Source organism: Zosterops lateralis (assembly GCF_965231275.1).
Source record: "Zosterops lateralis genome assembly, chromosome: 29".
NCBI classification, from domain to species: Eukaryota; Metazoa; Chordata; class Aves; order Passeriformes; family Zosteropidae; genus Zosterops; species Zosterops lateralis.
In genome coordinates, this window is record NC_139789.1 from 2,111,538 (window position 1) to 2,127,009 (window position 15,472).

Here is a 15,472-nt window from a genome sequence, read left to right on the forward strand (position 1 = left end):
AGGCACTGCTGGGTTTGACCCTGCAGCTCCAGGAGCTCCCAGTCCCTGCTGCAGTGCTGCTGGGGAGGAATTTCTTGATTGCTTGGGAAAACTCCTCTGTGCTGCCCCTGAGCTCCCAGTGCTCCCTCAGGCTCACCTGGAAGCTGTCAATCCCAGGGCTCTGCCAGGGGTGCTGAGCCCAGGCTGTGCCACCCAGCCTTGATCCAGAGAGGCATTTCCAGCAGGAATTTTGGTTTCCTGCACTCTCAGTGGTTCCAGGAGGTCCTACACTTCAGGGTTGGGCACCAAAATGTGGCAGTGCCACAGGGACACTGCCCAGGGGCTGGGCAGGCAGACACAGCCCTGCCTCGACCTTTTCAGCATTGTCTCCCCTAAAAAGAAGATTCACAAAACCTTTTTTCCCACTAAACCCCTCATTTCTACCCAATAAACAAAGCTCCATCAAAGCTGCTGGGAACTTTCTGTGTTTCCCCGATGTCCTGCAGGGATGGAGGATGGAGATGGAGCACCCCCTCCATCCAGGGCTGAATTTCCCCCTGGGCCATGACCAGCCCCAACCCTGCCCCAAATTCCCTGCTCCATGGCCAACCCCCCTCCATGGTTGGCCGAGTCCATCCCAAGGCCACTGAGCTGAGAAAACAACAACAAAAAAAGCCCCAGAAGCTCCAGACAAAGCCAGGAGCCCGGGGGCAGCCACAGGAATAATCCCACATGGATTTTTCCCCCCTCCCTGATTTATTTCCCACTGGGCTGTGATCCCAGTGCTGCAGGAACAGCTGCTGAGCCCGGCTTGGCCAGGCTGAGCCCCTCTGGGCAAGACCCCCCAGAGCCAAAAGCTGGGAAAATGCCTCTGGAGCAGATGTTAATGGGAATGATGGGGTGCCCCAGCCAGCAGAGCTGGTCTCCAGGGAGATTTCCCAAGGAGTTATTGAGCTCTTGGGGAAACATTGCTCAGTGCCCACTTCGCAGCTCCAACACTGATATTATTGTTGTTATTGTCATCATTATCAAGATCATAATTATCAGCATTATTATAAACATTTGTACCCTTATATCCTTTTTATTTTATAATTTTGTCTTTATTTTCATCATTGCTTATTATTTATTAGCATTATTATTGCCATTATTATCATCATCTTCTCTCACATTCCAACATTAAGACACTACAGAGAAATCTCCCAAGCTGAGGGGATTTTCCAGATGATTTTATGGGAATTAAAGTTTGGCTTATCCATGTGGGAGCCTCGTGCCAAGGCGTGGTGAGGCCAAGCCAATGTAAATTTGGGCAGGAACTGTCCCCACGTGTCCATCATCAGCTCCCAGTCACTCAGTGGGACCTGCTGCTCCTCCTGGCTGGAAACCCTTTGGAATTTTGAGGGGAGCACCCAGTGAGCCCCCCAGCCCTGGCAGCAGGAGGCTGGAGCAGCTCCAGCAGTCCCTGCTTTGGCCATGCCTTGGAGGGGATCCTGCAGTTTTGGGGGGAATTTTTAGCTACAGTTGCTGTGGGCTGGACACGAGCAGGATGCTGGTGATGCCTGGGGGGATGTCTGGGGGCTTTGGGGACACCCTGGGGCGGGAGAGGCGGGAAGGGACAGTGACAGCTCTGGAAGCCGCGATCTCCTGCGGGCCCCGGGTGGGAGTGTCGGACCCACGACCACGGGGCACCGAGGAGGAGGAGGAAAAAGAGGAAGAGGAGGAGGAGGGAGGCACTATGTCCCCGGGCTGGGATGTGACCTCCCTCCCCTGTTCCCGGTGCAGCACCGCCGGGAGGAGCCGCCGTGTCCCTGTGCCCAGCCTCGGCCAGGCCATGATGAAGACGGAGAAGGACGAGGCCGTGGCCGCCTTCTCCCTGCGGGGGAAACTCGGCACGGAGGGGGCAGGTGAGTGCCCTCGGGGGGGAACCTTTGGTCCTGTAGCTGGGAGGTCCCTTTGGCCGAATCCTCCCCTGGGGACGTGCCCAGGTGTGCCCAGGTGTGCCCAGGTGTGCCCAGGTGTGCCCAGGTGTGCAGGTGGCATCACCCAGCGTGTTGCAGGCACTGTCAGGCTTCACCTCCCCACCTCGGCTTTGCCCAGAGCCAAGCCCTCGGCTGCTCTCACATCCTGGAGGGCTCCAGCCTCCCCGGCCCCTCCAGCCAGACCCCCCAGGCCCCATTTCCCTGTTTTGAAGGGATGGGGAGGGCAGAGGGGGGTTCGGCAGGGCCGAGCCTCACGACCTCTCCCCGCAGGCTGCAGTGACCCGGCCCTGCCCAGTGCCCCGATGGCGGCGGCGGGGAGCGGAGGGACCCCGGCCCCGGAGCTGCGGCCGCTGAAGCGCAGACCTGTCCCAGGTGAGCCCAGCCCCGCCCCGGGGAGGGGACAGCCACAGCCGGGGCAGGGACGAGGCCGACGGATCTGTGTCCTTACAGGGAAACACTACCAGTGCTCGAGCTACGGCTGCAAACTGGCCTTCCCCAGCATGCAGGAGCTGATGGACCACCTGAAGGTCCACTACAGACCCACGCAGTCCCTCGAGGGTAAGGCCGGGACACCCCCGTGCCCTTTTTCTGGCTGGGAGGGGGCAGAGCAGCGCTGGCGGTGGGAGATGGGCGTGGGGGCAGCGCGGGAGGTGCTGCAGACCCAGCCGAGGGGCTGGTGCTGAATCTCTCTCTGAATTCCTCTGCCCAGGCAAAACCTTCCACTGCCCCACGCTGGGCTGCTCCGAGACCTTCCCCAGCATGCAGGACCTCATGGTCCACATGAAGGTGCACTACAAACCAAACCGCTACTTCAAGTGAGTCCCGCTGCTCCGTGTCCCCACCCCGTCCTCTCTGGGGACACCTGGCAGCTCCCCGAGCCCCCGGGGCAGCCTCGGGGCCGTGCCCGGGGCAGCATCGCCCCTGACGGCGCTTTCCTTCCCCCCGCTCAGGTGTGAGAACTGCCTGCTGCGCTTCCGCACGCACCGCTCCCTCTTCAAGCACCTGCACGTCTGTTCCGACAGCGCCAGCGGCCCCGCGCCGCCCCCCAGGCCCGACAAGCCCGTCCTGCCTCCCGCTACCTCTGGCCCGGAGAAGGAGCCCCCGGCCAAGCCGCCCGAGGGGCCGCCCAAGCTGCCGAGCGCCCTGCGGGCCCCGGAGAAGGAGGCGCCGGCGGCGGGCGCGGACACTGCCCCGGCGGCGCTGCCCGAGCTGCCCGGCCCGCTGGAGCAGCTGCCGCTGGTGTCGCCGGCCCCCCACCCCTTCCCGCTGCTGGAGCCCGGCCTGTTCGGGCCCTCGTCCTTGACTCGGTTCTCGGGGCCGGCCCCGTCCTCGGTGCCCGGGCCCTTCCTGCCCTACGTGCCCCCCTCGCCCTACGGGCTGGCGCAGCCCCCGGCTCAGCACCGCCTGCGGCCCTTCCTGCCGGGCCACGGCCCCCCCAGCGTCTCCAACGCCGTCTGGAAGAAAAGCCAAGGTGAGCGCGCCGAGCCGTTCGGGACAAACGTTCTTCTGCTCCCGCCTTGACCAGCAGCAGCTCCCGAGGAGGACCCGCCGCCGCCCAGCCCAGGACCCGGGCCCGTCCTCCCCCTCCGGCCCGGCCGGCCCCCCAAAGCCCCGTCCCGCCCGTGCCATTCCCTCTGTGATGATCGATTGGGCAAAGCACCGGCGACCGCTAAAAAAAGCCACCAAATTCTCCCGGCCCCGCTGCTCCCCGGCGTGCTGGGGGTGCGAGGCGGGGGGGCCGGGCCAGGCCTGCCCTCCCACGTGTGTCCCCCCAGGGAGGGGAGGACCTAATGCTTGTCTTGCCCCTCGATTCCCTCCGCAGGTGTGAGTGTCAGCCCACTCCTCCCATGCTTTGGCTCAGGAGTGACTCCAGGTTAGTTTGGCACCTACTGGGTGGGGGCTGCTTTCTGTGGCTGGGGGGTTTGGGGGGCGGCGGGGGGGCCCACAGGGGATGGGAGAGGCCCCAGGGGCACGGCAGTGCTCCCCGGAGAGCTGAGCGGGAGGGCGGGCTCCTCCTTGTCGGGAGCCACGCGGAGAGAGAGGGGAGGCGGCCCAGGTGGGCTCCGAGGCGGGGGGCTGCCGGCTGCACCCCCCAAAACCCCCCAGCCTGACCCCGAGGGCAGAAGCAGCAGCAGGAGCAGCAGCAGCTGCCTGGGCTCCAGTGCCCGCAGTGCCCGCAGTGCCCGCAGTGCCTGCAGTGCCGAGTCCAGGCTGGACCCGCTGTGCCCAGGGCGGGGGGCACAGCCCGCCTCCCACGTTCGGGCTTCTTCCCTTGGGGCTCGGAGCAGGGCGCTCCAGCCCCCAGAGCCCCGCGGCACCACCCGGCTCGGGGCGATCCCGGGGCCGATCCCGGGGGCGATCCCGGGGCGATCCCTGTGCTTCCCTGCCCGCCCGTCCTTGCAGGGCACTCCTCCAACAGCCGCATCGTCTGGGAGCACACGCGAGGCCGCTACAGCTGCACGCAGTGCCCCTTCTCCGCCGCCTCCCGCGAGGAGATGACTCTGCACATCGAGGACCACCGCAAGAACCCCCCGCCCCCGCGCCTGGAGGCCGAGATGGGTACGGGAGGGACCCCCCGGCGATGGGCTCCTGCTCCCTGTGTCCTGGCACAGCCTGGCCAGCTTCCAGTCCCTTCTTCCCCAGCTGCAGCAGTGCCCTGGAGGGGTTTGTGTGCCCTCCCTGTGCCCCCGGGCCCTGCAGTGCCCCTGGGGTCTGTGAACCCTTCCAGTGCCCTCTCCGTGTCCCCCAACCCCTGCTGTGCCCTGGAGGGGTCCATGTGCTTGCCCCCTCTGTACTCCCAGCCTCTGCCATGGCTTTGTGGGGTTCAGGTCCCCTCCCAGTGCCCTTCCTGTGCCCCCCAGCCCCTGTGATGACCCTGAAGGTCCTTGTGCCCTCCCAGTGGTCTCCCTGTGGCCCCAGCCCCTGCAATGCCCCTGGGGGTCCGTGTGCCCCCCAGCCCGAGGTACTGACAGTTCTCTTCCCTCTCCCTCCAGATTTCGGGGTGGGCCTGGCCCCGTTCCACACCAAGCTGCCACCGGAGATGGAGAACTCCCTGTACTCCCAGCTTTGATGCCCTCGGCTCCCACGGGACTGTCCAGCGCCTCCCCTGAGCCGGGCAGGGAGCACAGCACAGCCCCTGTCCCTGTGCTGGGACAGGCACCCCTCCCTGGGGACAGGAGCGCCCCCAGCCCAGCCCGGGCTGCCACAGGGGCAGACGTTTCCCCTGGAATTTCTCCCCTTTTTATTTTCGGGAACTCTCCAGCACCCGGAGCCCGTGTATCTCCCTCCCCTAAAGGTTTTGTTGCTTCAGCCCCGGGGGCTCTGCGGGGAGCCCGGTAGGTTCTCAGGAGTTAGTGGACTTCTCTGGAATGAGATCTCGGAATAATAAATGGGAATTGTACAGGAGTGGCGGCCGGGAGAGGCTCTGTGGGGCCGGGGGGAGCGGGGCTGGCACTGAGGAGCCCCCCAAAACCAAAGGAGGGGGGACATGGGAGTGACTCTGTGCTCCCGGGCTGGCGTGGGGAAGGAGAAAGGGAAGTGTTTGGGAAAGGGGAAGGTCTGAGGAAGGGGAAGGGACGCTCCGTGCTCCCCCTGCCAGCACATCCCGGAGCACGCAGGACTCCAGGGCAGCAGGGCTGGAGCCTCTGCCAGCTGTGCCCCAGCAACCAGACCAGGGTGAGACCCCCACCCCCGGCCAGCCCTGGTGCCTGTCCCAGCCCTGCCGCGGGCAGAGGTGCCAGGAGGAGGGCACGGAATGGCACAGAAGAGCCATTGGGAGGGGCAGGGGCCCAGGTGCCCAGCCCGGGGGGGCTGCACCCCCTGCACCCCCCGTGGGAGCACCCTGGGGCTCCCCCAGTCCTGCTCTGCCGGTCCCAGCCCAGCGGGGTGAAAAGTTTGCTGCAAACTGGTTTGAGGGGAGGCATGCTGGGACCTGCTGGTGCCCACGCCAGCTCTGGCTGGGAGCGAGGGATGGGAGCCATGGGAGAGCCGGCAGCCCCTGCCCTGCTGCTGCCAGCCCCGGGAGGGGCACAAACACCGGGGTGGGGCTCAGAAAGGCCTGATGGCCACCTGGGCGGGGTGGGCATCCCTTCTTCCTCCTGCTGCTGCCTTCCCTTCCTCCTCCTGCCATCCCTTCCTTCTTCTGCCATCCCTTCCTTCTTCTGTCATCCCTTCCTGTTGCTGCCATCCCTTTCCTCCTGCTGCTGTCTTCCCTTCCTCCTATTGCTATCCCTTCCTTCTGTCATCTCTTCCTCCTGCTGCCATCCCTTCTGTCCTGCCATCCCTGCACAGGGTGAGCAGCACCCCGGGATGCTCCAGCTCCCTCCTGCAGCCTCCCTGAGCTGGGTCTGAGCCCTGCCCAGTCCCCTCGGGCCCTGAGCAGGGGGATGGACACCCTGAAGTGTCCCTGAGCTGCTGAGACCTGTCAGTGACAGCTCATCACAGAGCCAGCACAGGGTCACAGAGCCCCCCAAGGGGAGGCACCCTGAGGTCCCAGGGAGGGGAGGGGGCTCAGCTCAGCCCCCCCATGTCCAGCTGGCACAGGAAGCTGCCCTGGCCCCCTGAACACTCGGGCAGGTGCCCACCCTAAAAGGAAGGAGGGAGACCCTTCCCAAACTCTCCCTGACCCTGGATCCGGCTCTGGGCCCCTCCAAGGGCAGCACTGGCCCCTGGGGGTCCTGCAGATCCCATCGTGCTGGGACCCCACCCCAGAGCAGAGCCCCTGCACTGTCCCTACCAGCCCAGGAGGGCCAAACCCAGCCTGCTGGGGACAGGGGACAGTCCCTGCTCCCAGGAGAACCCCAAACCTGCCCCAAAGCCCCACTCCAAGCATTCCTGGCTGTTCCCAAGGCAGAGGCAGCCAAGACAAGCTCCATTGCAATGGATTTTTAAAAACTGAAGTCTTTATTAAAGTTTTATCCAAATTTTGTAACAAAAGATACAAAAGGGCTGGAGATCCTTATTTCTGGGACTAGTCTGACCAATCAAAACCTGACAGTTACTAGGCTAATATAAAATCCATACAATCTGCTAAAAATGCAGGGAAAAAATTAGAAGTAACTGCTGCTCTGACTTTTTTTTTTCTTTTCTTTTTTAAAATTCCTTAAACATTTATAAGTTACTCAGTTTGCATTTTACAGGATTAGTTCTTCTCCGAATGGTCACAGCGACTGTACAATGCAAGAGACACCAGCGAGAAGGAAGCGACAGGAGCGGGGCTGTGCCGCAGAGCACACCCCACCCACCCCACACCCCGCTGGGAGGGCAGGGCTGGAGCCTCGGCCCCGGGGGCGCCCCGAGCGCCCGGAGCACGCAGCGGGAATGCCACAAAGTGCCAGTGCTTGTCTGCGCCCCTGGGCAGCAGCACAGCGCTGTCCCCACCCCTCCCTTCTCCCCGGGCCCTTCTCCCAAGGGATGCGCTGGCTGGACACCTCTGGGATGAGAGGGAAGGTGGGAATGGGGTTGGGAATGATGCACCGGGCTGGGTTCCCCAAATCCTCCCTCCAGACACCTCGGGGTGGCACCCCCAGAGCGGGGACACGAACGGGGAGCTGGAGTTGTGTTCCATGCTGGGAACACAGGAGGAGGAGGAGGAGGATGCCCAGGCCAGGCTGGCACCAGGGGCCTGTGCAGAGGTGGCACTGGCTGGCAGAAGGACCCTGAGAATTTACAGGCTAACACGGTCTGCAGGAGCATCACAGTGATGGTGGCTGCACAGGGCGTTCAGTGTGAAATGGAGCGGATGGAGGAGCAGTATCCCCTCACCTGCCTTCCCTACCCCTTCCCAAAGGTGCTGCAGGGCCCTGGGAGCCTCCCCACAGCACAGACACGGCCACAAAACCCCTCACCTGGGACAGCCCAAGGAAGGGTTCATAGCTGGCCAATGGGAAAAATGTTCCAGTTTATAAAAAAAAATAGGAAAGCAAGTGCAGGGCTACTGCAAGGTGCATCAGCAGAGGTACCAGGTCATGCAAGCAGCCCCTCCCTCTCCCCAAAACCCCAGGCACTCCCCCTCCCCAGCACTAAAGCATCTTCAAGCATGTCCAGAGATCACATCACCATGATTTCAGATCTGAGACACCCTCAGGGGTGGTTTCGAGTCCACGGAGATGAACCAGATTTTGCACCCGAGGCGGCTCAAAAAGCATCTTCAGAGCCCTGGGCTGAGGGCACGAGGGTGGCAAAGGCCTTCTGTGCTGGCAGGGTGTGAGCTGGAGCTCTGGGTCCAGTGTGGCACAGCTGATTTGGGACACACAGATACCCTAAGGAGGAGATTTTTTTTTTTCTCTTTTTTTTTTGTGATTTTTTTCATGATTTTTTTTTTTTTTTTTTTTTTGCAAGCTGCTGCACAAACCACCGAACGGAGAAAAGCCTTTGGTCATGAGATACTTGTGAGAAAAAAGTGAGCCTTGTATGGAAGATTCCCCTGAATGCCTACAGTATTCTAAATCTTAAAAAAATATATTGTGGACGCTGCAGCCATACAAAGGGGGAGGAGGAGGAGTGGGAGACAGGGATTTACAGTCTCACACAGACACAACGGGGAGGTTAAGACAAGCACAGTCAGAGTCTGTAAAACTGATTGGCTCGCTGGGATCAGTCATCCTCATCATCCTCTTCGTCCTCTGCATCTTCCTCTCCTTCATCCTCTAGACTTCGTTTTCTCTTCTCTCCACACGGATGGTCTGCAAAGAGAGGGGGGGATTCACTTTTCCAGCCCAGCCCAGCCCAGGGAACAGCAGCTGAGTGAGCACGGGACAGGCTGGCACCAATTTGGGAGCAGATCCAGCCTGCCCTGCCCCTCGTGGAAAAGCCTGGGCTGACATGAGACACCAACAAGTTTCTCTGCCCTCCAAGCACCCTGTGTGACAGCTGAAAAAGGGACTGCTTTTGTTGAGCACCCTCAAAAACACAGCATCTGCAGAATTCAGGCACTCCTGACCAAGCTCATGGCTCCCGGTGCTGGCACTGCTGAGGTGTCAAATCCTGGGTCAGTTCTGGGCCCCTCAGGACAAGAAGGACACTGAGGGGCTGGAATGTGTCCAGAGAAGGGAATGGAGCTGGGGAAGGGGCTGGAGCACCAGGAGAGGCTGAGGGAACTGGGAAAAGGGCTGAGCCTGGAGAAAAGGAGGCTCAGGGGGGTCCCTGTGGCTCTGCACAACTCCCTGACAGGAGGGGACAGTCGGGGGGGCTCAGCCTTGTCCCAGGGCCAAGAAGAAATGGCCTCAAGTTGCACCAGGTGAGGCTTAGATGGGACAGTGGGAAAAATTCCTTCAAGGAGAAGGTGGTCAGGCATTGGCACAGGCTGCCAGGGCAGCGGTGGAATCACCATCCCTGGAACTGTTCAAAAAAGCGTGGATGTGGCATTTGGGGACAGGGTGAACATGATGGCATTAGACTCAGTACTAGAGTGATTTCCCAGCCTTAACAATTCCATGATTCATCCAAGATTGTTGGAATTCACACCAGCCACAATATTCTGTCAACTTTCATCTGGGTGTTTGTGTTTGTTACAACCAGGAGTCTGGCCCCAAGCTCAGGTCTAAGCTGGTGAGAGGGGAATGTGCCCCCAAGAGATCCCCTCACACTCTCCTGTGACAGGAGCCCTGCCCCTGCACGGCCCATCCATTCCCAGAACTGCTTTTCTAAGCAACTGACCTCTCACATTTCCCAGAATTACCCAGCATGCCTGGAATGTGGAGATCCTGAAAGCCCTGTCCCTCCCTGTGTGACCCCTGCTGATGACACTGCTCAGTACCAGCTTGGGCAGAAAAGCTGCAGCAACAACAGCCCTGCAACTGAGGCTGAGGAAGCTCCAAAAACATCAAATATTTGACTGCTGAGGGAGGTCTACAAGAAATTGGATTGTTAGAACTCAACTCACCCTCCTCAGCTTCATCTTCTTCATCCTCCTCACCATCCTCCTCCTCATCTTCCTCCTGGAGTGAAGACAAGAGGTTTTGTTGCACGAACCACAATCCCATGAGCAGTAACCCCAGATCTCCTTCCCCTCTCCCACCCCACTGAAGGCTCAGGGTGGCAGGAGAAGCTGCTGGTGCTCCAAGAGCTGCTCACACCCTCAGGGATGGGGCTGCATGGATCCATCACTCAGAGCCATGGGAAGTGCCAGACCAAGACTGAACTGGAAAATTCTTTGGAGTTCTTGACTCTCAGGAGTCCAGAGTGCAGGGCAAGAGTCAGAGTGGATGGCAAACTCCTCAGATCTGCCCCAGAGAGGCTCCTGTGACATCTGGGTCACCAGACAGGGGACAAACATGTGACCCTGGTGCTGAACCAGTGGCAGCCTCACCTCATCATCTACTCCATCCTCCTCCTCTTCACCTTCCAGGTCATCGTCTTCATCTTCCTCATCATCAATGACTTCTTCATCCAAATCGTCTTCCTCCTCATCATCCTCCTCTTCCTCACCTTCTACCAAAAGGGGAATTGAGGGAAGTGCCCTGGTTCCCAAATGCAGACACCCCTCACCCCTCAGGGCTGTGTGAGCAGCAGGGAGGGCTCACAGACGATGAGGAGGGACTGTCACCTCCCAGCAAGTCCCACTCCCTCCCAGCCCTGTGGACAAGGGGGTGTGGGTACCCCCACAGCCCCACTCCAGTGCCAACCCACGTTTGTGGGGCCCACCCTAAAGTGGAAAACGGGTCATTTACCAGCAGCAAAACCAGGAGGAGAAAAAAATCCTCACCTTCCCCATTCTCATAGTCATCTTCCAGTGCATCCCCATCTGCCTCGGGGTCGGAGTCGGGGGCCTCCTGCTCGTCGGCATCAAAGCCGTCCAGGTACGTGAGCTGGGGCAGCAGCGCGAACACGCTCTCCCGGTAGTTGATGAGCATCGTCACCTCGCAGTTGAACAGGTCCAGACTGTGGAGGTTTGGCAACTTTTTCTGCAAAAAGCAATTTGTTATGGTTATTTACAGCACTGTCTGAGGATCAGGCAGCTGAGGCAGGGTGGCTGGGGCGCTGCCCAAGCGCAGCACAGAAGTGGTTCTGCCCCACGAGCTCCTCGGATGCAGAGGAGTCGCTGCTCCTGCTCACTGTGGGCACAGAAAATTTCTGTCCAGCTCCTGTCCTGGCTTCTCTTTCTGGAAAAAACTCTCTGTGTACTTGCAAATCTTTCTTTCTTCTGAACAGGCCCAGAAAGCTCAGGAGTAGCTGAGCTGGACTCATCCTGCTCAAAGTATCAGGCAGAACAGCAGGGCAGAGCTCAGGGAGAGCTGCAGCCTGGGTGCCCTTGGCACAGCCCAGCTCAGGCCATCACATCGGGCACCACGCCAAGGAAAAGAGCAAAACAATCGCAAATTCCTTCTGGAGGGAATGGCTGGACAAAACAGCCAATGAGACAAATGCCCTGTGTCAGACCTTTCAGGTGTCCCCACAGCAAGAGCACTCCTGGGGCAGTTCAGATGGAGCCTCAGAGGCCTTTTCCAGCCTCACTGATCACTGTGGGAATGGGAAAGGGAGCCCTGCAGGGCTGTGACAGCAGAACCTTCAGGCTGATGTGACAGATGCCCTCACTGGTGTCCAGTTACCTCATTCCATGACACCCCAGGTGCCACCTACCTCCAACTGCCTCCGACCCTTTCCCGGTCCCTTCTCAGATGGGCACTGAGCATCCACAGTTTTACTCATCCAGCCCCATTTCATGCTTCTTTTAGCAACTGGCTGCTGCTTTTCCAGACTGAGGAGCCATTAACTACTGGCCCAGCCTCAAACTGGGATCAAATCTGTTCCCATCAGAACCACGAAGTGCTGTTGGAACAGTTACCAAGACGTTGGATTCCTGCTGCACAGACCCATTCCCCAAAGGAAACGCCATCCCTGGGATTCCAGCACAGCCTCCACTCACCAAGGGCTCCAGGGTATTGATGTCTTTGATCTTGTTGCCGCTTAGGTTCAAGTGTGTTAGGTTGGGAGTTTTCTCTGCTAGAACTTCAAGGCCACCAGAAATCCTATTATCACTCAGCTCCAGCTGAAGGGAGGGAATATCACATGGTCACCAAGTGTTTCAGCTCGTGATACAGGGAAGGAAATTGCCCAGAGAACTGGGCTACAGTGAGCACCCAAATTTCAGCTCAGAGAGCAGCAGGTCAAGTTTGCCCTTAAAACCCCCTTCCCACAGGGACACAGCACTGCCAGCCACCCCCATGCTAGTAAATGCCCCAAACCCCAAAATATTTATGGCGTCATGAAGCTTCTGACAGCAGCACAAGAGCAAAAAAGCAAGAGAGGAAGGGCACTAAACACCTGAAGAGCTCAGAAGGGTTTTGTTGCACATTAAAACCGACCCCTCTCACTGGCTCAGAGTGAGCAAAGAGCAAAATTCAGGGGCCTTTTTCTGGCAAACACAGGAGAACCGAGTGCCACCAGGGGCAGCACAAGGCCCAAGGCTGCTGGAGATGGGACCAGAGTCCTGACTCACCTTCCGCAGCTTGTTGAGTTTGGGGAGGTTGGACACAGACAGCAGGTTGATGTTGATCATGCTGAGGAACTCGAGGTTCTCAAAGTCTGAGGAGAGACCGACCACCTTGCCATCCTCTGAGCGGCAGTTATCCAGGACCAGCTCCTTCACCTGCACAGGGACACCCACAGCTGTCACCACACCTGCCACAGCCCCCCGGGCCCCTCAAGGTGCCATCACCAACACACCCAGAGCACGGCTGTGCCTCCAGTTCCTCCTCACTCAAATTAAAGACCTTAAAGCCAAATAACTTCTGGTGACAGCCCCTCACTGTGGTTTCATCCTCTAAGCACAAGCCACCAACACCCTCCTGCTGTCCCCAGCAAGGTCCCCATCCTGCAGGAAGCAGCACGCAGGGGTTTGGAACCACGAGGTCACATCCCAGTGCTCTGTGCACACAAGGCATCAATAAAGCTTTCAGAGTCACGCTTCAGGCTCTGCTAACGAGGGGCCAAACGAGGTCAGCTGGGGTTGTCCCCTCCCACTCTGTCCCCCACACCACTGGGGTGCCAGAAAAACCTGTCCCCAGAGGACTGACCTCCCTGTGACAGTGTCCAGTGAGGTGACACAGGCGCCTGAGCAGGGCTCAGCACATGAGCTCAACCCCAGGCTGGTGACACAGGACCACTGATGGCATCACACACTGTGCCCAGCATGGATTCCACACCCAGGAACCTTCAGGACTGGCCAGGAGTTCAGCACAGGAAGGGATCAACCCCCTGGACCCCCCCAGGACCACCAAACAGCAGCACAGAACTGCTGCCCCCCAACACCTGGGGGGAAACACCCCTGTCCCCCCAGGCACAGCCCCAGCTCTCCCAAACCACTTCCAAAACCTGCTTTTACCCCACACATTCTTGACAGCAAGATGCAAAAATGAGCCTTGGCCAGGAGGCTCGTGGTGCTCTCCAAATTCCTCCTTCGCAGCACTCCCATTTTACCTCTCCTGCTCACATCAGCCAACTATTAGGGAGTCATTTTAAAACCACTCTGCCTTCCCAAAGGGAGACTCTGGGGGCTGCTGTGCCATCTTTGCCACCTTCACAGCACAAGCTCAGAATGAATTATTGCTTCAAACTCCTCAAGAGGCATCACTGATGGGGGTTTGAGTTGAGGCTCTGCCAGAAGTTTTGGAGCCGAGTGTGTTTTGCTCCCAACACACCAGAAAAGGCTCCAACCAAACTGAGACCATGACTGTGGTGGATGTGAAGGTGTCAGAGGCCAGACCTGGGTGGGTGCTGTGTTGTGTGGGCACAGAGGTGAGCTTGAACTCCACCAGGTTATCACGGAATCCTGGAATGGTTTGGGTGGGAAGGGCCCTTAAAGCTCATCCCATCCCACCCCCTGCCATGGGCAGGGACACCTTCCACTGTCCCAGGCTGCTCCAAATCCTGTCCAGCCTGGCCTTGGGCACTGCCAGGGATCCAGGAGCAGCCACAGCTGCTCTGGGCACCCCGTGCCTGACCCAGCCCAGCCCAGCTTAACCCCAGAGCGGCCCTTTCTGCCGGCCCCGGACACGCTGCGGTTCCAGCCGGTCCCGGGACAGGCAGGGACAGCCAGCCCTGACCCCGCTGGCTCTGCAATTCCTGGCGTCACTCCACGGGGACCAGGCGCCCGCAGCTCCTCCTGCCCGGCCGCTCTGGGGCTGCAAATCCCCTCGCCGTGCACGGAGCCGCTTTAATCCCCCCCAAAGGGCCGCTCACCGCCCGCTGCCCGGGCCCGGGGCCCGCAGGTGCCACGACACCGAGTGTGGGCCGGGAGGGCCCGGCCACGGCCCCGCGGGGACGGGAGACGCGGGGAGAGGGGACGGGGAGACCCAGGGAAAGCGCAGCGGAGAGATCCGGGGAAAGGGAACAACCAGGAAGGGGCGGCCGGAGGAAGGGAAGGGCAGAGCCCGGGCTGAGGCGGCCCCCGAGCGGGCACCGAGCACCGAGCGCCGGGCCCGGCCCCGCGGCCGCCAGCGGAGGGCCCGTGCGGCCCCGGCGGCCCCGAAAGGCTCGGGCCCGCAGCCCCGGGGCCGTTCCCCGGGCCGAGGAAGCCGCGGGAGCCGCTCCGGGCGGGCCGGGTTCGCTAACATGGCCGGGCCGCCATGGCCGCGCGGGGCCGCCCCGGGCCGGGCCCGCTGACTCGGCGCGGAGGGGCCCGGCCCGCCCTGCCCGCTGCTCCCCGGGCTATCCCCGCGCCCCTCCGCGGGCCGGGCCGGACCGGGCGGGCCCCGGCGGCGCCCCCAGCGCGGCCCCGGAGCGGGCGGGCCCCGCCGCGCACGTGCGCGCCGCCATGCCGGGCCCGGGCGGGAGCGCTCCCGCCGCCGCCGCCGCGCCCGCCGCATCCCCGCCCGCCAAACCCGCCCGGTGCCCGCCGTGCGGGACCCCCCGCGGGCCGCTCTCCCGCCGCCACCCCGCGATTTCCACCCCCCCGCAGCACGTGCCGCCCGCTGCCCCCGCCGCACCTCGCTCGGCTTCTTGTTGCGCAGCTCCAGCGTCAGGCGCCTCTCCATCTCCATGCTCCCGCCGCTGCCGCTGCCGCCGGGCCCGAGCCGCGCTGCGCTCCCGGTGCCGCTCCCGGTGCCGCTCCCTCCCCCGGTGCCGGTGCCGCTCCCGCCCCCGCCCGCGCGCGCCGCCGCCCGGCGCAGGAAGAGGCGCCAACGGCAACAAAGGCGCGCGCGCCGCGCCCCCCGCCCGCCGCACAGCGCCCCCTGCCGGCACCGCCCCCGTCCCCACCACGGCGACCCGGGTTCGAGTCCCGGCACCGCCAGCAGCGACCCCCGGGCAGTGCGCGCACCGGCACCGCCTTCTGAGACACCTTTCTGTCCCCTGGCACCGTGTTCCCGGCTGCAGTGCCACATTCCGATCCTCAGATGCTGTGTTCCAGTCTTCAGTACCCTGTTCCAATCTCCAGAGCCACATTCCCAGCCCCCGGCACTGTGTTCCAATCTCCAGAACCGTGTTCCCATCCTCAAGAATCATGATTTCTTCTCCAGAGACACTTTTCCATCTCCAGAACCACATTCCCATCCCCCAGGTGCTGTGTTGCAGTCTCC

General features: G+C 61.4%; 2 protein-coding genes across 3 annotated transcripts; one reads left to right on the forward strand and one right to left on the reverse strand.

Moving 5' to 3' along the window:
* Positions 1-1,789: 1,789 nt before the first annotated feature.
* Positions 1,790-5,413, forward strand: ZNF414 (zinc finger protein 414). The gene is made up of 8 exons (XM_083880115.1): positions 1,790-1,880; positions 2,226-2,327; positions 2,406-2,513; positions 2,665-2,770; positions 2,906-3,426; positions 3,778-3,828; positions 4,359-4,514; positions 4,949-5,413. Exons 1-8 carry the CDS (start codon positions 1,808-1,810, stop codon positions 5,023-5,025), a joined length of 1,194 nt encoding a protein of 397 aa, XP_083736241.1. The 5' UTR covers positions 1,790-1,807; the 3' UTR covers positions 5,026-5,413.
* Positions 5,414-6,834: 1,421 nt separating this feature from the next.
* On the reverse strand, positions 6,835-15,032 carry LOC310920151 (acidic leucine-rich nuclear phosphoprotein 32 family member B-like). 2 transcript variants are annotated; one of them, XM_083879935.1, is made up of 7 exons: positions 14,882-15,032; positions 12,394-12,543; positions 11,821-11,943; positions 10,660-10,858; positions 10,264-10,382; positions 9,838-9,892; positions 6,835-8,638 (listed from the first exon to the last, which is right to left on the reverse strand). In XM_083879935.1, exons 1-7 carry the CDS (start codon positions 14,933-14,935, stop codon positions 8,550-8,552), a joined length of 789 nt encoding a protein of 262 aa, XP_083736061.1. In that variant the 5' UTR covers positions 14,936-15,032; the 3' UTR covers positions 6,835-8,549. The 2 variants fall into 2 exon arrangements, with proteins under 2 accessions (XP_083736061.1, XP_083736060.1); XM_083879934.1 differs by having other exon boundaries at positions 10,264-10,385.
* Positions 15,033-15,472: the final 440 nt, after the last annotated feature.

Coding starts and splice junctions, on each gene's coding strand:
- LOC310920151 (XM_083879934.1), bottom strand. CDS start 14,935: ATGGAGATGGAGAGGCGCCTGACGCTGGAGCTGCGCAACAAGAAGCCG. Junction 11,944..12,393: donor AACTCAACAAGCTGCGGAAG/GTGAGTCAGGAC, acceptor CCCTCCCTTCAG/CTGGAGCTGAGTGATAATAG. Junction 9,893..10,263: donor AGGATGGAGTAGATGATGAG/GTGAGGCTGCCA, acceptor TCTTCACTCCAG/GAGGAAGATGAGGAGGAGGA.
- ZNF414 (XM_083880115.1), top strand. CDS start 1,808: ATGATGAAGACGGAGAAGGACGAGGCCGTGGCCGCCTTCTCCCTGCGG. Junction 2,514..2,664: donor ACCCACGCAGTCCCTCGAGG/GTAAGGCCGGGA, acceptor TCCTCTGCCCAG/GCAAAACCTTCCACTGCCCC. Junction 3,829..4,358: donor TGGCTCAGGAGTGACTCCAG/GTTAGTTTGGCA, acceptor CCGTCCTTGCAG/GGCACTCCTCCAACAGCCGC.